This window comes from Hyaena hyaena, unplaced genomic scaffold (assembly GCF_003009895.1).
Source record: "Hyaena hyaena isolate Hyena2069 unplaced genomic scaffold, ASM300989v1 scaffold_94, whole genome shotgun sequence".
Classification (NCBI taxonomy): Eukaryota; Metazoa; Chordata; class Mammalia; order Carnivora; family Hyaenidae; genus Hyaena; species Hyaena hyaena.
This window is the reverse complement of record NW_024080726.1, coordinates 1,155,190-1,179,615: the sequence shown is the minus strand read 5'-3', so window position 1 is coordinate 1,179,615 and position 24,426 is coordinate 1,155,190. Positions and strand designations below refer to the sequence as shown.

General features: G+C 50.4%; 1 protein-coding gene across 1 annotated transcript in view; it reads left to right on the top strand.

Annotated features, from left to right (window-relative positions):
* Positions 1–24,426, top strand: part of PEX14 (peroxisomal biogenesis factor 14) — a 145,260-nt gene that overhangs the window by 15,719 nt on the left and 105,115 nt on the right. The window contains exon 2 of the mRNA XM_039235009.1: positions 7,041–7,088. Within this exon, the coding sequence (XP_039090940.1) occupies positions 7,041–7,088 (48 nt within the window). The remainder of the gene's footprint in view (positions 1–7,040; positions 7,089–24,426) is intronic.

Genomic DNA, 24,426 nt, shown 5'->3' with positions numbered 1-24,426 from the left:
AAGTGCTAAGATCATGATCTGAGCTGAAGTTGCACACTTAACCGAGTGAGCCACCCAGACGCCCCTTCTTCTACTTTTTCTTATTATTATGGATCACACTTCCCTGCTTCTTGACATCTGGTGAGACCATTGATTGGATGCTGGGTGCTGCAAATACTACATTGTTGAGGGTCTGGATTTTGTGGTCATACTTTAAAACATGTTGAGATTTATTCTGGTGGATAGTTAAGTTACTTTTGTTCATTTTGATTCTGTCAAGTCCTGTGTGTGTGTGTGAGATTTTATTTTTTTAGTAATCTCTACATCGAACATGGGGCTCGAACTTACAACCTCAGGATCAAGAGTCACATGCTCTACCAGCAGCCAGCCAGGCGCCCCTCATCAAGTCCTGTTTTTAGGCTTTGTAAGGGTGGATCTAGGGTGGCCTTTTACCCTAGGGAGAATCTGCCCTCTCCTCAACAGGATGTGGCCCTTCCGGGTCATCCTGAGTGCCTTGACGGAGCAGTGAGGACATGCCACTCCGGTGCTCGGGACCTTGAGGTCTGTGGGGGCTCTGGGAGCCATTCAGCTCACTGCTGCCTCGTTGCTCTTCCCAAGCCTCGTGGAGGTTCGCTCTGCGTGTGCACACGTTTTCATATTGAGCGAAGTTGTAAGGGAATCTCTGCAGATTTCTGGATCTCTCTTTCTGCATGGCCCTCTCCTCTCTGGGACTCTGTCCTTCAACTTTCAGCTGCTTTAGCCTCCCTGAACCCTAATCTCTGTTTCCTCCACTCAGCAAGAGATTGCCATCCCCTGCTGGGGACCACCCCCTCCTTCTTGGGCTGAAACTTGCCTCCCAGGCTGATCTAGGGACTCCTATCATTCGTTTCTGTCCTGTCGGGAATCACTGCCGTCCAGTGTCTGCACACAGTGGTGTCATTTATTTTGTTTAGTTTTTTTTCTTTTTTTTTAGCTAGTGGGAGGGTAAGTCTGGTCTCAGTTCCTCCATCACAGATAGAGGAGAAGTCTATTGGTTGATTTTGAGCGGAGGAGTGATAGGATGTAAGTTCTTTTCTCTCATCTGATCCTGACTGTGAGGTGGTGGCATCATTCCCATGATTTCCAGAAAACCGAGGTTCAGAGAAGTTGAGCAGACACCCGTGGTCACTCAGATTTTAGTGCCGAAGTTCATGCACTTGCCTCTGTGCCGGTGCCTCTCAAAAAATCTTTGAATTGCACCTTACTCTTCACAGATCGATGGGCCAGACTGGCCTAGGACCTGTCCAGAGTTACACAGCCGCTTGGTGGGTGCGGGACGCACACACCTACACCTGGCTCTTCTGCCGGGTGCTGGGACCTGAGCTGCGGGTGCCTTTGGTCTTTGCTGTGCCTCCAGGTCAGCACTTGGGCACACCTTCCGGCTGGGGGAGGGCAGTGCCTGGGCAGGAGGAGCGGGAAGACCCTTGTGCCTTTCAGTCTGGGAGCACTTCTGTCTCCCACTGTGGCCTGTTTTTGTCTGTTTTTTAAAATAGTCTCAGGCTTTTGCTCTTCTTCCCTTCCTGCCGCCCCTGTTCTGGCCCCCAGGGCTCCTGACCGTGTTCGCTGCGGAGAGCCTGCTTCTTATACCTCTGCAGCGGGGCCTCGGCTGGTGATTTCTAAGCCTGTTGTTATTGTTTTTAAAGTCAAGACCACCCTAGCAAGATGTCGGGGAGCAAGGTGGAATTTCATCGGTAGGGGTTTGTCTCAAGCCAGGAAATAGATTTGACCACTGACAGCGGGTCGATGCGGGGGGTGGTGGCTGAGAAGCGGTGGGCTCTCCTAGGAGTGGGCCCGTGAGGCTGCCAGGCCGCACGTGCGGGGTACTGAGCTTCTGCCGGGCAGTCGGCCGCTCACACCTTTGCCCTTCTTTGAGGCGACACGTAGAGCTGCATGTTAAAGGGGGGTGTCTGTGCCCCACCGCGGCACAAGGAAGCACAGTGGTCTGGATGCTCCGGGGTCCTGTTGGGACTTGAATGGGACAGTTCCTCACGTGCTGCTGGACATAAAGCCTCCTAGGTCCCTGCCTTCTCCGTGCCAGTGAGATTCCCTGGTCACTGTGATGACCGCAGGGGGTGTGTGTGTGTGTGTGTGTGTGTGTGTGTGAGAGAGAGAGAGAGAGAGAGAGAGAGAGCACGCCCACAAACTGGGGAGGGGAGGGGAGGGGGGAGAGAGAGAAAATCCCAAGCAGGCTCCACACTCAGCGCAGAGCCCGACATGGGGTTCAACCCCATGACCCTGGGATTATGACCTGAGCTGAAACCAAGAGTTGGACCTTCAGCCACTGAGCCACCCAGGTGCCCCACCCCCACACGTTTCCTGGTCCTCTCTGGGGTGTGTGTGGGGGCGGTTCTGCCCTGAGGCTGAGAAGCTCTGGACCTCAGGCTGCACTGGGAGCCGGAGTGTTAAGTTGTAGGTGAAACCATTTGGGACCGGACGGGCACCTCCTGCTGTGGTCCTCTGCTGGCTGCTTTTGTGTGTATGCATATGAAGTGATTCCTTTGTTAATGTCTTGAATTAAAAAAAAAAACAAACACACTGCCACCTGAGCTATTTATTGGGTACTGGTAACGGGTAATATTTTAGGTGCTGAGGATCAGCCTTCAGTAAGATGGTCAAGTGCCTGCCTTTAAGGAGGTTAAAATCTAGTGGACCAGGTAGATAATAACTGGGAACCCGGTGAAGGATTTCGGGTGGAATTACCAAGGAAATCAATATGGATAGTAGGAAGGGTAAAGGCCATTTTGGTCACCAAGAAATGATTTTCTAAAGAACACTGAGATGAGAAATGGGGGATGGTCCGCTTCAGACTGCAGATATTTCAGCAGGAGCTGGAGTAACGTCTCGAGTATCATCAGTATTAGGCAGTTCCTAGCTTGGTGAGAAGTCCTCTGTGAGTTCACTGATGAGGTCTGACAGACCTCAGTCCCACTGTGAGTTCCAGCTGGTGTGGGGAAATCTTGCTCCTTCTTGCAGCTCTGAGACTAAGCTTGGAGCCCTGCCTTTGGTGTTCTGAGACTCCAGAAGGCTCTGGAAGTCAAGACTTGAGGAATTTGGAGAGTGCTACCATTCAGATTCCTTGACAGGGGTACGCACACACACACGTATGGGTTCTTAAACGCTTTGAATGTCCCTGGGAGAATCTGTAAGGAACCAGCGTCAGTGGTCAGCCCCACAAGGAAGAGGGGAGTGTTGGAATGAGAGAGTAGCTTTCTTTTAAAAATTTTTAATACTCATTTCCTTTTTAAGTGGAGTACAATTCTGTGGCTCACAGTTTAGCAGGGTACAAAAGGGTGCATGATGAAAGAGACTTGGTACTCTATAGTCTTCCCTCTGGCAAATGCTAGCTGTTCAAAAGGTGAACTCATTTTAAGGGAAGTTCCTTGGTGATCGTGATTCATAGTGATTCCTTGTATTTTAGGAAGAAGAAAGCTGTGGATTAAGTCAGAATGAGGCTTCCTAAATATTAAAGCTGTTTGAGTTAGTTTTGTTGAGTCAAATAACCCACATTATAATTTGTTGGAGGTATAGCATTAGGAGTGTTGCTTAATGAAATGTGGTCTAAACAAAACTCGATCATTTTAGTTTCTTTAAATGAAATTAAAAAAAGTTTTTTTTAATGTTTATTTTTGAGAGACACACACAGTATGAGCGGGGGAGGGACAGAGAGAGAGAGAGAGAGAGTCACAGAGTCTAAAGCAGGTTCCAGGCTCTGAGCTGTCAGCACAGAGCCCAGTGTGGGGCTTGAACACATGAACTGTGAGCTCATGACCTGAGCTGAAGCTGGCGGCCACTCAACTGACTGAGCCACCCGGGCGCCTCTAAATAAAAATTTTTAAGTTTATTTATTTATTTGGAGAGAGAGTGTGTGTGTGCATGCATGCTAGCGCTAGTACGGAGGGGCAGGGAGAGAGAAAGAATCCCAAGCAGGCTCTCTCTGCACCAAAGGTGGGGCTTGAAAGTATGAACTGTGAAATTATGACTTGAGCTGAAGTCAAAAGAATCAGGACACTCAACCGAGTCACCCAGGCTCTAATCCCCTCTCTCCAATTTTTTTTTAAATGTTTTATTTATTTCTGAGAGAGAGAGAGAGTGTGAGCAGGGGAGGGTCAGAGAGAGAGGGAGACACAGAATCCGAAGCAGGCTCCAGGCTCTGAGCTACAGAGCCCGACGCGGGGCTCGAACCCACAAGCCGTGAGATCATGACCTGAGCCGAAGTCAGATGCCCAACCGACTGAGCCACCCAGGCGCCTCTCTCCCCAATTTTTTTTTTTTAAGTAGGCCTGATATCCAGTGAGGAGCCCGATGTAGGGCTCGAACTCACGAAACTGTGAGATCATGACCTGTGTTGAAACCAAGAGCCAGACACTTAACTGACTGAGCCACCCAGGTGCCCCCAAAACTCGATTATTTTAAGTAGAATGGTTCAAATCCCTTTAGGACCAATTGCTGGCTGAGTCATCACAAGCATGTTATTTATCTCCTTTGCCTCTGTTTCCTCATCAGCAATAATTTCATACATATATTGTAGAATTGCATGAAGAAAGAGGTAAATAAATGTTAGCACTTAGTATTTGCCAAATGGAGTGAAGGAAAGCCCTCAGGAAGATAATGAACTTTATAATCCATCCGGTCGAGTGAGAACCACTCTACTCTTTGTCGCCTTTCATTCATTCAGTAAATATCTGTGGAAGGCCTAGTCTGTGCCTGATACTGGCCTGGGCCCCAGGGATACAGCGATATGCACACACAGACGGTTCCTGACCCTGTGGAGTTCATAATCTGGTGTGCGACCCAGACATCAATCAGATAATCACACAGGTAAAATTGCAGTTCTCAGTCCTTGAAGGAGAGGTGGATGGTGTTAGGATATAATAGGGAGAGTCCACCCTGTCGTGGGTGTCAGAGAAGGAATGCTTCCCCAAGGAAGTGACTTAGCCGAATTGAACTGTCAGAGGCTCGGGCAGGGATAGCATGTGCAAAGGCCCGTGTGTCTGTTGTGTAGAGCTGGGGAGCATGTGTCACACAGACCTGGGCTGCAGTCAGGGGATGCAAGGCCTCACAGCCACACCCACAAGGTTTTCTGTGTTAGGGCTGCTGTTGTAGTTGGTCACTGCAGTGGGATCTGATCATTATCATTTTGGAATGATATAGTCTGTTTGCAGCGTGGGAAGCGAATCAGAAGAGAGCCAGCGTGGATGTGGGTAAACTGGTGGGAAGGCTATTGGAGTGGCCCAGACAGAAGACTGTGGAAGCTTTGGCCCAAGTGATGACAGTAGAAGTGGAGAGAAGTGGATGGACTCACTGCATGGATATTTAGGAAGGAATATCGGCAGGACTCGATAATTCATTAGCTCTGGTGGGTGGCCGAGAAAGAGCTGTCAAGGATGGCCTTTTTTTTTTTTTAAATTTTAAAAAAATATTTATTTATTTTTGAGACAGAGAGAAACAGAGCACGTGCTGGGGAGGGGCAGAGAGAGAGGGAGACATAGAATTGGAAACAGGCTCCAGGCTCTGAGCTGTCTGCACAGAGCCTGATGAGGGGGCTCAAACTCATGGATCTCGAGATCATGACCTGAGCCAAAGTCGGCCGCTTAACCGACTGAGCCACCCAGGTGCCCCAAGGTTGGCCTTTTGGACTTTAGTTTGTATATTGTGGTGGAAGGTTGTGCCATTGGCTCAGACAGGGAATAGTGGCAGAGGACACGTGTGGCAGAGGGATTGTGAATCCTGCTAAGGGACTTGTTGAGTCCAGAGGAGGCTAGGAGGCAGCTGGGTGTAGCTCTACATGCGAGTTATGCTGCTGTGAGCAGGGAGGGGGAAGGAAGAAGGGAAAGAGTGCTCAGGTTCCCAGAGACTTTCCCCTTGGTTTTGAGCACGCTGACCTTGCCCTGGGACTTTGGATGAGGAGCTAGAGTCCTTCTCCCAGCCAGAGTCCTCGCCACTGTGCGGTGTGCCAGCCGTACCGGGGCAGCTGGGTGTGAGGAATTCTTTGGGGACCCTCTGTGGACTGGACTCTTTCCTCCCCCACCTTCTGTGTTTTTCCCCCGGAGGAGGCCTGGCGCTTGCCGTCTGTCCGAAGGAGCTGGGAGGATTGTGGAGGCTGGAGGCTGGCTCCTGAGACCCGCCGATCAGCTGCACTTGTCTGGATATTATCTGTAGATAATTGGAAATTGGCATGAACATCAGTAACAGTAAATTAATCATAACTCTCTCAAACTGCTTGTTTTATTCTTTGGGAGATTTGTGAGTTTCCTCCGAGCCTGTCTGTCTCTGTCTCTCCCTTTCTCTAAATTTGGCTTGACCATTAGCCCCGGGTTGAAGGCGAATGTGAGGATGAGGCAAGTGTGAGATCCAGAGGAGGAAGAGGGTAACAGACTAGAGCCAGGCTGAGACCCCGTTGCTGCCTGCCTGCTGCTTGGCCCCTCAGCCTGTCACTAGCTTCATTACAAAACTGATTCAAGCATGGCTGTCTTTACTCCTGTGGATTGGTGTCCTCAGTGACAGGCGATAAATAGGAACCAGCGTCCATAGTTTTTCTTTGCTTCCTGGCTCCGAGCAGATGCCTGGAGCAAATCCTGAGTGTGGGCAACTGGCGCCCCCTTGTGGCTGGTTCTCCACTTGTGCTCTGCTCTTCGCCGTCAGGTGGAAGATAGCAAAAGGGAAGTTTTGCTGTCACGTACAGCCTTTCCTCTGGACTTGGCTGTTTCTTTGGATCTCAAGGTGACCCTCAGCCCTCGCTGCTCAGCCGATCTTGGCCCTCTTAAGCCAAACATAGCCTTCTTCTTGAGATGCTGTTGTAGCAAACCCAGACACAGTCTCTTCTCGTTTCCTGGGCAAACCCAGAGTCCGCGGGCTGCTTCTTCCAGGTGGGGCACTGCAGAACACCGTACAGTCTGAGACGCTGGTGGGCGCTAGGAGGAACGGGTGTTGGTGTGTGCTGCTTGAGAATGGGGCATCTTTGGCTGTTTGATGTCCATTGGGTGGCACTGTGATCTTATTTTTGTTTCTATTTTTCTTTGCAGCCAAGCTCTACTCCAGGAGGTGAAAATGTGGTGCCTCGAGAGCCTCTGGTAAGTACCGAAGATATGTAGTATCATTTCCTAATAAGTAAAGTATGGTGTGAGTACGGAGAGACCTATGATCCTGGAGTTTTGCATCATTTAGGGCCCCTTCAAAAGTAGGTATTAAGTGGAGTCTTAACTTAATGGCCTTTGACTTCTGACTTCTTCTCTGGCTTGCAGGGATCAGTGAGCTGTCTCCTTACGAAAGCCTGGTCTTTTCTGGAAGGGAAAGCATCCACCCCAGGGGGTGATGGCACCACTTTGTTGCTGATCAGTAGTGATTAGTGGGATGCCCAAAGCCTTCGGAGGTGGGACTAGGCTGCTGGGCCTGCCCAAGTTGCTACTTGATTGTCTGAAATAGCCATTCTGCCCTTCAGGGGGAGAGCGCCTTCAGGTGGCCTTTGGGGAACAGGTAGGGCAGGGAGTTCTGTTTTCGCCTGGGCAGTAATTCGTGATGATCGTTACCGGCATTATCTGCTTATGGTGCTGATGGGGAAGAGGCCTCCTAAGCACTGCACAGCAGCTCTCTTCACAGGGTGCCTTTGCTTTGGTTGTCTGAGCCCCAGTCCCTGCCAGCGCGCCCCATTTTCGTCCTCTAGTTTGCACTGCAGGGCCTGCCGCGGGTCCTGTTTGCTGGGTAGTAAGACCTGTTCTGTGCCAGCCTGATAAGCTTCACGGAGGGCCGGCTTTGAGAGCTCTGCCTTTGTTTGGTGACAGCGAGCTGCGGGACACAGGCCTGCTTTTCTTCCCTCTCCTCCAGCAGCAGTGGGAGGAGGTGATGTGAGGTCTTAGCTGGCGTGAACAGGCCTGAAGTGTAGCCCGTTCTAAGGCTTCCCGAGGCAGAAGGTGAGTTGGATTTGGCCGCGCTGTAGAAAGACCAGGGTGACGCCAGCGCCCCCCGGGGCTGGTTCGGGGGGGGGGGACCCCGGTTGTCGTCCTGTTACCTGCTGTTACCAAGTGTGGCTCCCATCCCCCTGTGGCCTGCGGTGGCTTCCTTCGCTCTTTTGGGGAGGTCAGGGTGGCATGAAGACCAGAGGCTTCAGGCTTTTCCCTGCCAGGCCCTTGGATCAGGAGTTTGAGTGTCCCCTGGGGCCTGTCAGTCCCCACCGGCTGGAGTCGCGGTTGGTTTTGGACTAATGTCCAAATCGAACACTGTCGTCCTCGGTAGTCTTCTACTTCCTCAGCCTCCTTCTACGTTTTTCTCTACCGACTTAAGTGTCCATCGCCAGCCGAGGGGCTGGTCCTTCTTTTTTTTTTTTTTTAAAGGTTTCTTTTTTTTTTTTTTAATGTTTTATTTATTTCTAGGAGAGAGAGAGAGAGAGACAGCGTGAGCAGGGGAGGGTCAGAGAGAGAGGGACTCACAGACTGAAACAGGCTCCAGGCTCCGAGCTGGCAGTCAGCACAGAGCCCGACGCGGGGCCCGAACCCACGAACCGCGAGATCATGACCTAAGCGAAAGTCGGACGCTTAACCGACTAAGCCACCCAGGCGGCCCTGGTCCTTCTTTTAAAGCGTGATTGGGTAAACTCTCAGGGGTTCTTTCTAGCAGTGAGCCCCGAGCCGCGGGCAGCCTGGCTGGCTTCCGGGCATTTGGAGCCCGCAGCCCCCTGCCCTGCTGATACCCCACCGTACACTGCATCTGCTTGGTGGTTGGTTGTATTTTTCTTTCTTTCTTTTCTGGGAGGCCCCGAGCAGTCTTCAAACCCTAGTAGCCCGTGATCGTCCAGAGTTCAGACTCATTCTCTCCAGGCCAACTCTACAATTACCTTATATTTAATTAATATTTTTTTCCCCTTCTTTACATACTTGCCGCATAATTGCTCAGAGGAAAGAAAACACATAGCAGCAATTTATATATATATAAAAAAAACAATAATTAAAAAAAACACCCCGAAATAAACTCCCGTCTCATTTGGGCTGATCCTACGAGTTGGGTAATTAGGGCCCTATTAAAAGGTAGACCCTTTCTCCTTCCCTTCTTCTTCTTTTTTTTTTTTTATTAATTTTTTTATATTAAACTCCCACAGTCTCTCAGTCATGCCCTTATTGCTTTTGGCCAACCATTTGCAGCAGCCTGATTAAATGAGGGCACCAGCCGAGTTGTATGGTCTTGTGTGAGCTGCTGCTGCCTCTCGAGAGCGGAGGTGGGAGGGTGCTGGGCAGAGGCGGCCCGCCGAGGACTCGTGGCGGGTATGGGTGCAGGACTTGGAGCTGGCAGCAGGCTGGGTGAGAGTCACAGGGCACCGGGGAAGGGATGAGGGTCCCTCCCACCCCCCGCAGCGAGCTCCCAGCACTGTGCCTGAGCCCCGTTTCCGCAGGGCAGGCTTCTCAGGTGTGGGCATTAGCCGTCGCCTCTTGGACGCTCGGAGGACCAGACCGCTGAACAATAAAAGCTGAGCCTTTTTCTGTAATGTATGCATTTTATCGGGGAAGAAAAGGCATTTGTACACATGAAACAATTAGCAGACAACACCAGACCATATATAATTTTAGCAAACAGCACAAAATCGCATATAATTTGGTGCAGAATTGCCTGGCTGGGAGTCTAAGAGCCCTCATTATTGAGAGAAGGAAGCGTTCTGCCTGGGGTGTGCTTAGGGGTGGCTTCGGCGAAACTTGAGGCCAGGCCTCGAGGAATCGGATTTTCCAGTATGGGGGGAACGCCCTGCTAAGTGGTTTTTGTTTTTGTTTTTAACTGAGCACGTATCTTCCACAAAATTCTTTCGTGGAAGCTGCCCGCTCCTCCACGCTCAAAGGGCTAAGCGCAGGGTACTGAAGGCAAATAATCTTACTCTTTGTCTCCAGAACTAGGCGATCACTTTGGAATAATTTTTCCCTTTATTAGAAAGTGAATTAACGACAGAAGGGGCTCTGAGGAGTGATCAGTACAGCACAAATGACATGGACAGGTGACGCTCGGGTGTCTCCATTGTGATTTTGCTTTATCTGCTAGAGAAAAGGAGGGCCTGATTTTCACTGCTGCCCTCTCCGGACCATAAAAACTGTCTTGTGATTTTGGTGGTGAGGAGTATTGTCTTGTCATCTCTTAAAGGACACATTTGTGTTTTTAGCCATCGCCTTGTCCAGATTCTTGCCCCTCCGTCCTCCTCCTCCCCCAGCCCCGGCCGTATCAGTGAGGTAGTTGCTTTTTGAGGTCGTAATGTCCTCGGGGCAGGAGACTGGTGGACAGACTGGTCTTGATAAATTTTGTAAACTCCCAGTTGAAATTCCTATATTATTGATGATAAAACTCTGCCAAAGTTAAAGTGGCCGATGGCTTTTTCTTCTTTATATACTTTCTTCCCTGAGCTTTGCCTTCTTGGGCAGGGAGTTTTGACAGCCCTCCAGAATATTGCCCTCCAGCTCCCCAGCCCCCTGCCCCCGACCATTTGAAAGGCTTCTGTAAAGGCCCTAATTTTCTCGTTACCACCAGGCCCGGGGTCAGGCCCCTTATACTGCTTTCGCAGGATCAAGCCCCACCTTGCCGAGGGGTCTTTTTTTTTTTTTTTTTTTGAGACCCAGAGAGCAAGCAGGGGAGGAGCAGAGAGAGGGAGACACAGAATCAGAAGCAGGCTCTGAGCTACCAGCACAGAACCCGATGTGGGGCTCGAACCCATGAACCGTGAGATCATGAACTGAGCTGAAGTCGGCCGCCTAACCAACTGAGCCACCCAGGCTCCACCCGAAGGGTCTTTAATTGGGGGGACTTTAATTGTCTGCTTGGACTAGCTCGGTTCCTACCTTGCTGGGATCCAGAAACTAGGGTTAAGTAACCATCTGAGAGTCCTTTTAGTCATATGAGTTGTGGTGATTTCAAGTGAGCAATAAATAAGGTTTCATTTGCCCTTTGCTCGCTGGTTTCAACACGATGTCTTTAATATCCAGCAATACTACAGCTCACCTGCTTTTTGCAGTGCTTACGCATTTGGGTTAAGCTAGCATTTTGCCTTTTTGTTCTTTGACACCAAGTTCTTCCTAATGGAAGAGTCTCCTGCCTCTGACTTGTAGGTATAGTTTCTTTGTTCTGATTTGTTTTGGTTTATATCCTTTCCCTGCATCCCTCCACCCCAGTACTCCCAAACTACATAACTTTATTATTATTATTGTTATTTTTGATGTTTATTTATTTTGAGAGACAGAGCATGCAAGCAGGGAAGAGACAGAGAGAGAGGAAGAGAGAGAATCTCAAACAGGCTTTGGTCTGTCAGCACAGAACCTGACCTGGGGCTCGATCTCTTGAACTGTGAGATCGTGACCTAAGCCGAGATCTAGAGTCAGAAGCTAAAGTGACTGAGGCAGCCAGGCGCCCCTACGATAACTTTATTTTTATTAAGGATGAACATCATTTCTACTTTATCACCCTCCCTAGAATTAATAGTTTTTAGTAGGCTGAATTATTAAAAATAAGGATGCTCTACACTTGCAGAGCAAGGCCGTATCTCAGTTTTGCCCTATAGGTAAGGAAGTTTCCTGTAGCTTCCAGTGTCCCCCTGAGGCTGATGGAACCTTGGGCGGGGGCGGAGAGCAGGGGCTCCTACATTGTGTATTTGATCTCAGTCTTTTTGGGGAGCTCATCCACCTTATGCTTGGGACACCCAAGATTTTCTTTATTTTTTAATTTTTTCTTAATATTTATTTTTGAGAGAGAGAGAAACAGTGTGTGGGGGGGAGGGGCAGAGAGAGAGGGAGACACAGAATCCAAAGCAGGCTCCAGGCTCTGAGCTGTCAGCACAGAGCTTGACACAGGGCTCGAACTCACAAACCGTGAGATCGTGACCTGGGCCAAAGTTGGACGCTCAACCTATTGAGCCACCCAGGCGCCCCTCTTTTTGGTTTTTAAGCCATTGAACCAGGGACTGGTAATCAAAAGACCATTAATATCTTGATGAATCCAGGGAGTTAGTCTGTGAGCTTTTCTTTAAGAATAGCTGGGTGGCTAGTTGCTTATCTCCTGGAGACCTCGCATGTTTTCCTGGTACAGCCTCACTCTGTATTTGTATCTTTTGTGGCTAGAGTGCTTTGGTCGTACTTGTCGGCGGGCTCACCACGGACAGTTGCTTCTCCTGTTTTGTCCGCACCAAAAATTTCTGAAGGATAACATTCACATGTTCAATGCATTTCTTCTAAAGATTTTATCTTTAAGTAATTTCTACACCCAATGTGGGGCTCGAACTTAAACCCTGAGATCAAAAGTCACATGCTCTACTGACTAAGCCAGCCAGGAGGCCCAAACTTGATTTTTAATATGGTATTCATGAGGGTGTTTCACAAGCACATGGGTAACAAAACGAGCCCATTAAGAGATTTCAGGAAATTGTCATTTTTTTTTTTTTCAGGAAAAGTAAATATGGCAGGTCTAAAGTATCCGGCATTATTATTTGAAGAATCTCTAGTGGTTGATTTCTATGCTGAGTTAGGTTTACTCAAATGAGTTGTGATTTCCACTCAGGGCCATCTGTCTGGATCCAGATGAGTGGGGTGACATTATAGGGATAATCTGAAATCTGCTCTACTTATTTATTTTTAAAAAGTGAATCTGCTGCAGATTTTGGTACCTAAACCATTAATAGCAACTCATGTTTGGGTGTGTGTGTGTCGGGGGGACCCCTCATAACTGCTCCTGAGAAACTGGGACTGAAATCAGTTGTATACTGAAGGGCGGGGCTGGCGGGACACCCCTTTGATGGTGCCTTCGTGCTAACTAAGGCCTGGGCCTCCAGGTAGGGAAGGGGCTTGGCTCTCCTCCTCCCCCCCCCCCCATAGTCAGTGGAGGCGCATCAGCGAAGAAAATGCTACCTTTTTTTTTTTTTAAAACCCTGACCACCCCCCACCTTCCATTGTTGGGAGGGCGCTGGAGAGTCCCTCAGGTCCTGGGTGTTGGGGGAGGAAGCTGATGAGAATCCGTAGAGGTAGATGAACTTGAGAACAGCCTCAATCCAGCTCTGAGTGGCTTGTCTATAATCTCTAGGCCACTTAACTGATTTTGAAATTACTGTCTCTTCCTACTTCATCCTTCCTGTTCTAGATGAGGTTTATTGAATAGACTAGGTGGGGCCCTCCAAGTTCTTTCCTCTTCCAAGTAAATAAAGAGGTAGGTTTGTTTTTTTTTTTTTCTTCCAGTTTTACGGTGTCCTTTTACAAATAATTATTAGATGAATCGAAACTCTGAAGAGTAATAATTAAGGAAATGGAATTCAAAAAGGTTATTCATCTTTGTTTATACTTTGCTTTCACGGTAATACTTGCTATTTGTCAGAGTCCCTGCATTCAGAGCCCTGACTGTTGGACAGCCAACCAGGCAAGTGTCCCTGCGTTAGAGACCTGGGGGCCGAGGAGCCGAGCACCCATGCGCCTTGTGCAGAGCAAATTGCACAGCAGTTGGGCTTGTCACCAACTTGTCCCCGTGTCATTCTTCCAGAAGGAATGGCCGAGTTTGCTCCCCGTCTCCTACGGAGAGTCTGGAGTTCTTGAGGCGCCCTCAGTAATCGCTGAGGGGGGACAAAGGACGCTCTTGTTTGGGAAGAGGGACGTGCAAAGGTGTTTCTTTTACTTAAAATCAATCATATTACTGGAAGACTTTTCACTTAAAAGTGGTTTTTCTTTCTGGGTGTTTTGCTTTTGTGTTTTGAAGCGCGACCGGAAAGGTGGGTGTTCCACGCGGCACACCTGGGTGTAAGGCCCCGGCGTGCGAGCTGCCCGGCGTCGTGTTGTGCGGAGGACAGCCGCGTGCCCGCCGTGCCCCCGGGTGACTTCCGCCTAAAACATTTTAGCGCGCTCTCACACCCTGCAGACCAATTTGGGCTTGAAAAATACGGTCTTGTAGTTAATCCCACGTCTGTGCTCGGGAAGCCGCGGGAAGATGAAGTGGTGCTTCGCAGAAGGACGCGTCCGCCGCCCTTCCCTCTTCCCTCCCAGCTCTCCTTTCTTTTATGGTTTGTAGTTATAACCAAGATTTATGCCTGTTGCTCCACAAATCTTCTCCCTGCCATTATGAGTTTGTCGGAACAGTCTAGAGATGGGGCCGACACTGAGTGATTCTTGAGGTAAATCTACCCAGGGGCACCCTCTGACGCTCGCAGTCACCCAGGAGCTAACGCATAGCCCCCAGTGGGTCGGATAAATTGCCCCTGTCGAGGAAGAGACATGCTGCCACCCTTGTGACCTCCTGCCTTAGCGGTGTCCCTGGTGGCCCGGGGGCCTGCGGGGGCTTCCGGTCTGTGGGGGTGGCGCCCCGGGCCGGCAGTCACACCCCTCACCCAGCAGTGTCTGTCCAGAGGGCCTTTCTCTCCCTCTCTCTCTGCCTCCCTCCTCCCTCACTCTCCCTCCTCCCTCCCTTTCTCTCTCTGCCCCTCTCTGGCCCCATTGGGCCACAGCGGGAGGGTCTCTGGGGCAGGGCAGCTTTCTCCGGCCTGGTGGCGAGGAGCTGCCAGCAGGGTCAGGCACGCAGGTTGGTTATTTGTATAAACGGTTTTGTTTTTCCACAGTTCCCTGCCGGTGGAGTTTGATGGAGAAGAGGAAAAAGTAGACGATGTCCATTAAACATCATTTCTCCCCTTCCCTCTGCTTTCCTTTTGCTACATCCTTGTGGCTCGTGTGTACTTTTGAGAGTTAATTTCACATCTCCTGTCACGTGAAGCGGCAGCATCAATAAATACATAATTTTTTTTTTTTTTTAAAGTGTCGAGAGCCCGCATGAGACACACTCCTCGAAGCCCCTGGCCCGCTGCCGCGGCACCGCGGAAGCTGCGGGGGGGCGGCCCTGGGTGCTCTGAATGGGCGGCTCCCGGGCCGGTCACAGCACCCACCGTGTGCGGACCCTCGTCGGCTCGCCCCCAACCTGTGTGTCCCGGTTGTACTTGGTAGCAAAGGAGGCCGTTTTGTTAAATATGCTGGAAGCGGGTGAAATGCAGATGTGAACAGAGGGAGCTACAAAGCCAGCGTGGTTTATAAGCATAAATGTGAGAAGAGGGTTCTGCGAAGGCCGGGCTGGGCGCTTTGGTAAATGTGAATTGCAGACAGGGTGTCTTTTCAGGTGAGAGCGAGAGATGACAGTTAAACCCAGGGAAGACCATAAAAATCTAGACATACTCAGTGCTTTGATTTGTGTTGCTAGTGCCTTTAAGTTCTCGCTTGGCTTTGGAAATGGCGAAGGGTGTGCCGTGGGTGGGGTTTATGCAAGGAAGGCCTCTGGGAACCTCAGTCTGTGGGCCCACACTCAAAGAAAAGGGCTTGGCTCCACATCAAAAGATTAGCAAATGACTGTACGTTTATAGGTTTTAAGTTAATGTGAAATGTTTAAGGTAAATAGGGTAGGCTCCACTTTTAATGATTCGGCTTTAACTGATTTTTCGATTAGCTGACCAATTACCAGCTCCGATGACCTCGGTCAGGAGGGCTTCCCCTGTGCCATCTGCTGGCCTTAGCGCTGGTTTCTTTATCTCTGTTAGTGAGAACCACTCTCTTCCTCAGTTTACAGTGACTGAGGCCACACGCCCAGGGGGGTCGGTTTTGCAAGGGGCGGGCCCGGGATCTAATCCCCCCCCCCCCCCCCCGCAAGTGCGCGCTGCTGAGCCCTGAGCACACGCACGGGAGTGGGTCGGGAGTGGGTCAGGAGGGCAGGCAGGGACAGCCCTCTGACCTTGTCCCCGCCTCCAGGCCCGGGGCGCAGGAGGGGCTCAGGCCGGTTCAGGGGCTGCCTGGTGGGTCTGCACCGGCTCTGAAGCTGCTGCCTTCGCGCGCTCCGCTCCCTGGTTGGAGTCTTTTGTATGCATCTTAGCTGTTGAAAAGGCACCTATTAATTTATCACAGGTGATGTGGGCCTCCTCGTGCTGGAGGAGGCGTCTGCACCCATGTACCTCACTAATGACAGGTTACAGGATCGAGGCGAGATAATAGGATCTTTTCATCTGTGTCTCAAGAGCGAAGTGCCGTGTCCCCGGCAGCTTCTAGGGGGCAGCAGCTGCTTGCTGCTGGACCTGCTGCTGGCAGAGGACAGGCTCCACGACTGAGCAATTTGCTTCTGACTCAGGCTGAGCAGGTCTTCCGTCTTCAGGGAGTCACCTGAATCCGCATAAGCAAAGAGACTGCAGGATCCAGGACATTCCATCCCTGCTTTCTCTACCCGCCTCGGGTAGATCCTGTATCTGTGTCCCCATCGGCACCCACAGATCCCTCACTGTCAGAGTTAACGGCAGAGTTCACTTGCTTTGAAGATAAGAGACACAGAGACGTCTTTAAGAGAGGGAAATCTTTTTGTCAGATCTTGCTTGTTGCCATTGATTACCCACTCTCATCACATGTAGATGTTTTGAAATGTTACCCTGTGGGCATGTGTCTTTACTCTGCTGGGAACACGACTGTCCTATGGTTGATCACCTGTTCTTCCTCTCCTTGCTTCCCTCAGCTCCCCTCCCCTATCCCCTACCCACCACCCCAAGCCCGGCCTCACGGAGGTTTCTTTTCGGTTCTAAATGACTCACTGCACGAGCACATTGAAGGGGAAACTTTGGATTTGCCAGTTCTCTGAGACTTTGGGGCCCAGGCCTGACATATGGCCAACTCGTGCCTTGTGCAAGTGAGTAACTAGCACCCAGCCTCCCACAGGCCCATATTTCACCATGGCCCTGGCTCTCAGATCTTCTTCCAGTTGTGTGGCTGAGGCCAAGTGACGAAAAGGAGAAGGGTTGGTTGCCGGCAGAGCCGGATGGTTGCAGTGCACACCGGGAAGCAAATTGGCCACGACATTTCAGCCCTGGGAGGTTTATTTAGGATTAGCTAAGAATTCTCAGCCCTGACTCCATGGTGGGAGGAGCTGGTGACTGAGGGCTGCTCTTGGGGCTCTGTGAGCTTGCGGGCTCTCATCTGAGGACCCCAGAGCACTGGGCAAGGCTGGGAGTCTCCATTCCAGCCCCCAGAGTGGCTTTCCTCCGAGACAAAGGCATGCCTCTTCACCTCACCTCTCTAGCTCGCTCTCTGTTGTCGGTCTGAAAAATGGCAGTTAATAGAATCTGCTAATGAACAGAAGAAATAACTAGACATAGTGGCAAGTCATTTGACAGTGAAGTGGCTTATAACTTCCGTTTATCAAGCGATTGTAATTATTGTTACTTCTATCAGATTTTTGAAGAATCCATCCTGGTCTCCAGAGCCCCACTTATACGGCATTTTCTTTCTTTCTAATGCCTAGAAATAACTTTATTTGGGTGAAATCCAGCTCTGTAGCCCCCCCCCCCCCCCCCCCAGCCCCCCCCCCCCCCCCCCCCCCCCCCCCCCCCCCCCCCCCCCCCCCCCCCCCCCCCCCCCCCCCCCCCCCCCCCCCCGCCAAGCCCAGACCCCAGCTCCACTCTCTTCCCCTTTCTGCTTGTCTTCCATTACGTCAGCGGGCTCCGTCAGGTGGGGGCATCCCCCGCTGACCAGACTGGCAGAGCTAATGTTGGCTGGAGGGACGCTGTGGTGTGTGTTTGTGCAGTTCCTGGATTTGGTTTAATGTACAATTGATTTTTTAAATGTATTTAATCATTTTTTTCTTACCTCATAAGGATTAACCTGCACAAACCTCATTTTATCCTAAGTGTGGCTTTGGGAGGAAGGGAGAAGAAAATTGAGTTTCTCTAGCTTTATTTTATTCTTTCACTTTTTATTTTCCGAATGGCTTTTCCTGCCGAAGCAGCTCCGTAAAATACAATGTATTTTAGTGGCCATTACTTACTCATTACTAACTGGCCTCTCCTGCTTCCCTTTGTCTGTGAACTAAATACAGGGGCCTAAACATAATTGGTGGCTCCGACACAGACTCGCCAATTACAGATCACCAGGGAGGACGGCCCAGCACTGGCTGCCCCCCTAGCAAATGTGAGCCATCACTCCGTATCTGCCACCGAGCAGCGCTCGACTACACTTGCCCTCTCCTAAGTTTGTACCTCGGCTTCCCTCACTGCTTTGCCCGGCCTCCCTGGTTTACAGATGTCACAGCTTCCTTTTATCTATCTCTGCATGTGTTTCTCGTGTCCGTCTTGTTCTTTCTGAGTCCCTGCCTCTCGGTCATGTCTGTGAAGTATTAACATAGGTCTTGTTTCTGTTTTTCTTCGCGGTTCCCTCTGGGCCTACCGTGGGTAGGTGGCAGGCGGCAGATAAAAGAAGCTCTTGAAATTAGCGGTTTTCTGTAGTTTCATCTGCCGAGTCCAGGTAGAGGCAAGTGTTTGTGGGTGCCCAGTTTAGCCCCCTTCGCGAGTGTTTATCTAATTTGTGTCATAGGAGGCACCGGCAGAGGAAAGGTTGCATCTCACTGTTAGGCCGCCGAGCTCTGGAGGCAGGCTGTCAGGTGCAGACGGAGCACAGAAGACCCCTGTGTGTCGTGCGGCCGGCTTTCCAAGCAGAATGCGCGTTTTGTTTGTTTCCTGGGCGTCGGGCACCCAGGCGTCGTGCTAGTCCCTCTCTGGGACGGGCAAGGGTCCTCATGGCGCCACTGGGGCCAGGGAGCAGACACTCAGTACACACTCGTGCACACACACGCGCTCACTTTGGTGGTTGGTGATGACGAGCCGGGGAGCTGGAGCGCCCGGTGGCTGTCCGGCTTCTGCCGGGGGACTCGGGGTGCAGGTTCCCACTGGTGCATACGTACGCGGGCGTGTAGTGTATCACTGCCACGTAAGCAACATAAAGCGGGCCTTTTATGACAGGGACGTCAGAGGAAACATTAGAGCTGAGACCTTTATAGCCTTTCCATTATTATGGTTTAAATCTTGACACTCTTTATTCGCAGTGACACCGGGGCCGGCGAAGACGGCGCTCACTCCTACCTCCCCGTCCGCTCCCCACATCCTGTTCGGTGCTGTGAGAGGCATCGTGAGTGTGCAGGCAGCAGGGCCGCTCTGCAGTTTGTCTAGAAACAGCCCCTTTTGACTCAGAAGTTGGAAACCAGATGACTCACCGTTCTATTTGTTTTATTGCAACTGTCGTTTCGTAAGATGCCCTGAAAGCTCTTTGCGTCTCTCTCATTTTGTTCCCTCTGTGTCCTCTCTCATCTCTTCTCTCTTGCCACTCCTTTCTCCTTCCCTTTCGTAATTTGTTTCTCTTTCGTTACTCTCTCTTTCTCTCTCTTTCCCTTCCTTCCTGCCTCCCCTCCGCCTTCTGAGAGCCGTCATGGCATCTGTGGTCAAAGCGGCCTTGGCTCGCATCAGGCCGCGCACTTTCCAGCCACCTGACTGAGTTTTCGTGTGGACCTTAGACTTGAAACAAACGTCTGTGCACACCAAAGTTTATAAAGTACTCATCGGCATCAGCTCTGGAAGCTAAGCACCATGCCAGATCGTAACAGCTACTCACCTTTTGTGAATGTATGTTTTGCACAATTGTGGGTGCATCCCAGGTCTCCCCACGTATCCGTCTCCGCCCTCGTGGCTGCCACGCGCACAGTGGGACTGACGGGACTAGGATTTTCCAACATGGGCCGGAGAACCGAGTGCCAGGCTCCATCAGCAAGATGCTCCTTGCCCTGAGAGGGCCTTCATCAAGCATGCTAACCTTTGTCGCTCCTTTCACTGGAATTGCTGAAGGAGAGAGCACCTGCCGAGTCCTAACGGCTTAGGTGGGATGTGGGGATCTAAATTTTTAAGGACTTGAGCTCTCAAACCGGGACTTGGCAGGATCTTTTTTTCCGACGGTCTCTGACAGTGTGGCACTCGACTGAGTCACCTGATTGATGACACGAGCATCACTGGGTGTTAAACACCTGGCCAGGGAAACAGGGACCCTCAGTGGATTTCCCCAAAGGATGGCAGACAGATTGTGGAATTTTAATGAAGGTGGGGCGGGTCCCTGATGTTCATCTGCTTTGGAGCATCGCAGAATCCCAGCATCAGGTTCAGGAGTGTTGGATTGGTATCAGTGGTTATATTCCACGTTTATCAAATCCATAAATCCAACAGAACTAATTATAGAAGTAGCTAGTTAGAATGAAAAAGAGCGATAACTTCAAACGCATAGGAACGTCTCGTAATCAAACACTCCTTGCTGTTTTTCTTTTCTTCTTTTTAAACGCTTCTGGGTCTGTTCTGGCCGTCAGAGCAAGCCGTCCTCTGACTTCTGTTAGAATTGAACTTCTTTCCTATGTGTCTCCAAGGAAGGGGGGTGTTTTCCACGTTGTGAAGTGGAGTGGGGGGGGGTGGTGGGTATGATATCTGTGTTACAATATTTAATAGATTGATGGCGGTGAGTTTTAAAACGAGTGTGTATATCTGCTAGGCAGCTGTCAACATAGAATATGCTCTGTTTTTCACCCACTTGGCTGGATGTCTGATTCTGACACAACCGCCCTCTTTGCTGCTGGAAAACAGAAAACCACAGGCTGTTAACTTAATACTCTTTCCTCTGGGGTTAGGGTGGGAGCGAGAGCAGGGTGGGAACAGCGCAGAGCGGGCAGACAGGGCGGCGGGGGGGCTCGGGAGTCACATCAAGATGCTCTCACCCCCTACTGGAGACCGATGTTCCCCTGTTCCAGCTGACCATGTGAGCAAGGATCGGAGTTCCTGGCCATTTCAGTTAAACCTCCATGAGAGGAGCCTGGAAGCCTGCGTGTGACCTAGGCATTTACTCTTTGGGACCAGGAGCAGCCGGCCGTGCTGGTGTGCCCTGTAGGCGCCCTCCGGATTCCCTACCTGTGGATGTTTTCTCGCTTCCTGGGCAGGGACGATTTGAGAAGTGGAGGGATCATTTTAGTGTTCGTGGCCTGTTCATTCCTTGGCTTCTCTGCTGAGCTATCCAGCAGGGGTGCCAATTCTTCCATTTAGCTGACTATTATATAGCCCTTAAAAGGGAAGGGTTTATTTTAGCTGGCTGCTATATTGATTGCTACAGGGACGTTTCTATTTTCACTGGCTGCTATATTGACTGGGAAAGGGAAAGGGGCCGTATTGCCGGGAGCTGTCATATTGACTGTTACAGAAAAGATCTGTATTTAAGCAGTACCAGTGCACTGGGATCTCCCAGGCAGGATATTAATGCTAATTCATCCGCTCACCCCCTGCTGTGAGTGTTATTTGTTTAAATCTGTAGATTCCCACAGCGCGTTTATATCCTCACTAGAGTGAGCTCTGCTCCCTGTAATTATTTAACATTATATGCTGATATAAATTGTAACAGTTAAAGAATGGTAATGAGTAGCCAAAAAAGAAGAGAAGAAAAAAGAAATGAAGGAAACAGGGGAAAATAGAAAAAAAAAAAAAAAAAGACAGGGAAGGTACATTGAAAATGCGTATCATATATACGTATTACGAGTGTGTTTCTGTACACGTATCACAGAAATGGCAGAGTCAGGTTCTGAAACAGCAGCGAACAGCTTCTGGCATCCTTTCTCCCACCTCAAGTCAATCTGTACAGTGTTGTGGAGTCCACATATCGTGCGTCCATGCACGTGTGCGCGCACACGTGCACCCCCCATCAGAAAGAGACCGTACTGATGGGTGCTCTGCTCTGCAGTTTGTGCACATGTGCATTATCACATACAGTGTGTGTACGTCTTCCGTTGGTGGCAGGAAATTTATTCGTTAGCAGTTCAGTTTCTTGATTAGCTGATAACCTGATTTTCTCTCGTGCTTCCGTGTTCACACAGGAACTCTGGGCCTGCGACCCGTCTCCGGGAAAGCCACGGGGAATGCTCAGTTGGGATTGAACTAACAGGCCATTGGGTGTCACTGTCGCTCTGTTGGCTATAGTTGAAAGAGGGCTTTTCTGCTGGGGAGACTGGATCTCAAAAGAAAGAAGTTCTACTCAAGTTGGAGGTGTTGGCTTTGAGATGTTTGTCTGCACTTTGAGAAGACCCCCTTTTAAAAACGATTGTGTTTGCTTGTTTTTGCTCTGCTAAGGCCTGGCATCTTTAGTGTTCTTGAAAACCACGTGCTGATGGCCAGCTCTGTCTGGATACCCCCGGAGCGCGGCAGGAGCACAGCAGGTGTGGACTTCCGATGGGCAGAAAACTGCCACCTTAATACTTAAAACTTCCACAGCACGCTAGAACCCTTACTTAACAAGGAGTGGGGGTTTGGGCAAGAACTTTAAAAAGGAGGAAGAGAACTCTCTCAGCAGAGCCCAGATTCGGCGGGTGCCTGCCGTGCCCCCGCCCGGCCCCGCGGAGGTGGGGAGCGCACTGAGCTGCCCCCCGGGCTCCACAGAGCGGGCGCGCTCCTGCAGCTGGCCGTTCCGGCGGCGTGGAGCCGTGCCAGCCTTCACCACAATTCATACCGTGTCAGTTTAATAAATGCACTACTTAAATTATGGAATTACAAAAGAAAAAAGAGAATGCACTTATTCAGACTCTTAATACATTAAAAATAAGGCATTAAAACTCTGACTTTTTTTTTTTCTTCCAGAATCAATAATGAACAGGAAGGGTTGTAGACATTAACAGTCATGGACATTCAAACTCTTATACATAAATTATCTCAGAAAAATGCACATAAGACTTGAATAATGTAAATACATTAATGCATTTAATAATTTAAACATTAAAGCGCAAGCAGGAATTTGAGGCAGAGGCCGCTCTGAGGTAAAGGATTGGTCCTCGAACGCGTGTGTCCTAGGATCGATGGGCGATTTCCCCTGGAGACACCCTGGGAAGAGAGCGCCTGGCCGGCCCGTGTGAGCCCCGACGCCAAGAACCCCTGGACGTTCCTGATCTCGGCTGCCCCCAGCCCTGCGTTTGCCTGTCCCGCCCTTCCTCCTCAATTCCGTGTTCTTGCTGGTCCCGTGCTTCTAATTGTTTGTTTGTTAGAAAATCAAATGCTTCCACTTCAGAACCCAATGAACTCTGAGAATGTCTTGGTTGGAAAACCCAGCCAAATTAAAAAAATATCCTTCACCCAGCTCTGGCTGCCTGTGCCTGTGCCTGGGAATACGGAAGTGGCTGTTTCCTGTCCTCATCGGTGGCACTCTCAGCCTGGAGGCGCCCTGGTCAGTGGGTCCAGGTCACAGTGTATGGATGGATGTACAGATCTAATGGGAGAGCAGAGATGATGTCTGGTGTTAGCCTCTGGCTGTTGGGCATAGAAGTGGCAGGTCACCACGCCAGGAAACAAGACAGGTGCCGTGGAGCTGGACTCCGTGGTTGGCCATTGATCATGCCTCACTTTGCCTGGAGGGTTTAACTCTTAGAGAGACTGAAGTTACTCTTTGTTCCCCTGTCTTCTGAAATCGTATTCACAACAGCAGAAACTCACTGGAAATTTACAGCTCCCGTTCTAGGCAGAATGCGGAATGCCTGAATTCAGTTTTTGGCACCTGCGCTGTCGAGTGCCCTAGAAAGAACTAAGACGCCAGGACAGTGAGCCTCAGGTTTTCATTCATTAACCCAGTGCTGTCCTCTGGTAGCTCCCTAGCCTCACTTTAGGCCCGAATCACACGAGAAACTGGGAAAACCTCAGGAAATGTGTCACTGGGTACATAGCCTGAGGACTTTTTTCCTACCTGTAGAAGAGGTGGGTTTACTTGGTCAGTGATGCAGATTTGGTCTACCGGGTTTGCTGTGGGCCTGCGGGACCCTTGTGAAATGGTGATCAGATGGCAGTAACTCAGCAACACCCGTGTTCATCATTGCCAGACCCATTAGAGTCTCTTACTGGATCTCAGATCTCCTTCCTGCAACTTTACCTCGGGTCATCTTGATTTGACCTTAGGCCTTGTCTGCTGTGGCAGCTATGGCTTCATTTGTAACTATTTCCAGTCTCTGTTGCAGCCAAAGGCAGCCTGCTCTGTAACCACTTTCAGGAGTGGCTGGAGGCTGCCCTGGCGTGGGGGCACATATAGGCAGTATTAGGCTGTGCTGTCCCGCCAGCCAGAAGGAAAGCCCGTTCTTTAAAAACTGGTATCAGGTATCGGCTTAGAAGGGAGTAGGGTCAGGAATGGGTGAGGACCTTCCGGGTGACAGATCTTGAGGTCAGTTTGTCATCTTCGGGACACGCTCAGATCCTTCTCCAGACCTTGTGGACAGTATCTTCGCATCACGACCCCTTCTCCATCTGTTTGCTGTAAAGGGGCACGGCCTTCCTTGCCAGTGCCATTTCGGATTTGGGATGAAATATCAATCCCAGGTCTCTTGTGTTTATTTCTTTTCCAGGGTTCATCTGAGCCCTCGGCCTGCTCCCTCTGTTGCTTATTGACGCTTGAACAGTGGCTGTCTTTCCTACCTGCACTCCCCACTTCATCCTGGCATAGGGAAGAAAGTGAAATCGGGGAGCACTCGGACCAGGGAGAACCTAATTTTCTTTGGGTTTTGCTGGTCACACCCAGGAAAGCTTGCTTCTCTTCCCTTAAGTTCCAAGAAATGTTTTATGGCCTTAACCGCATAATAGGCTTG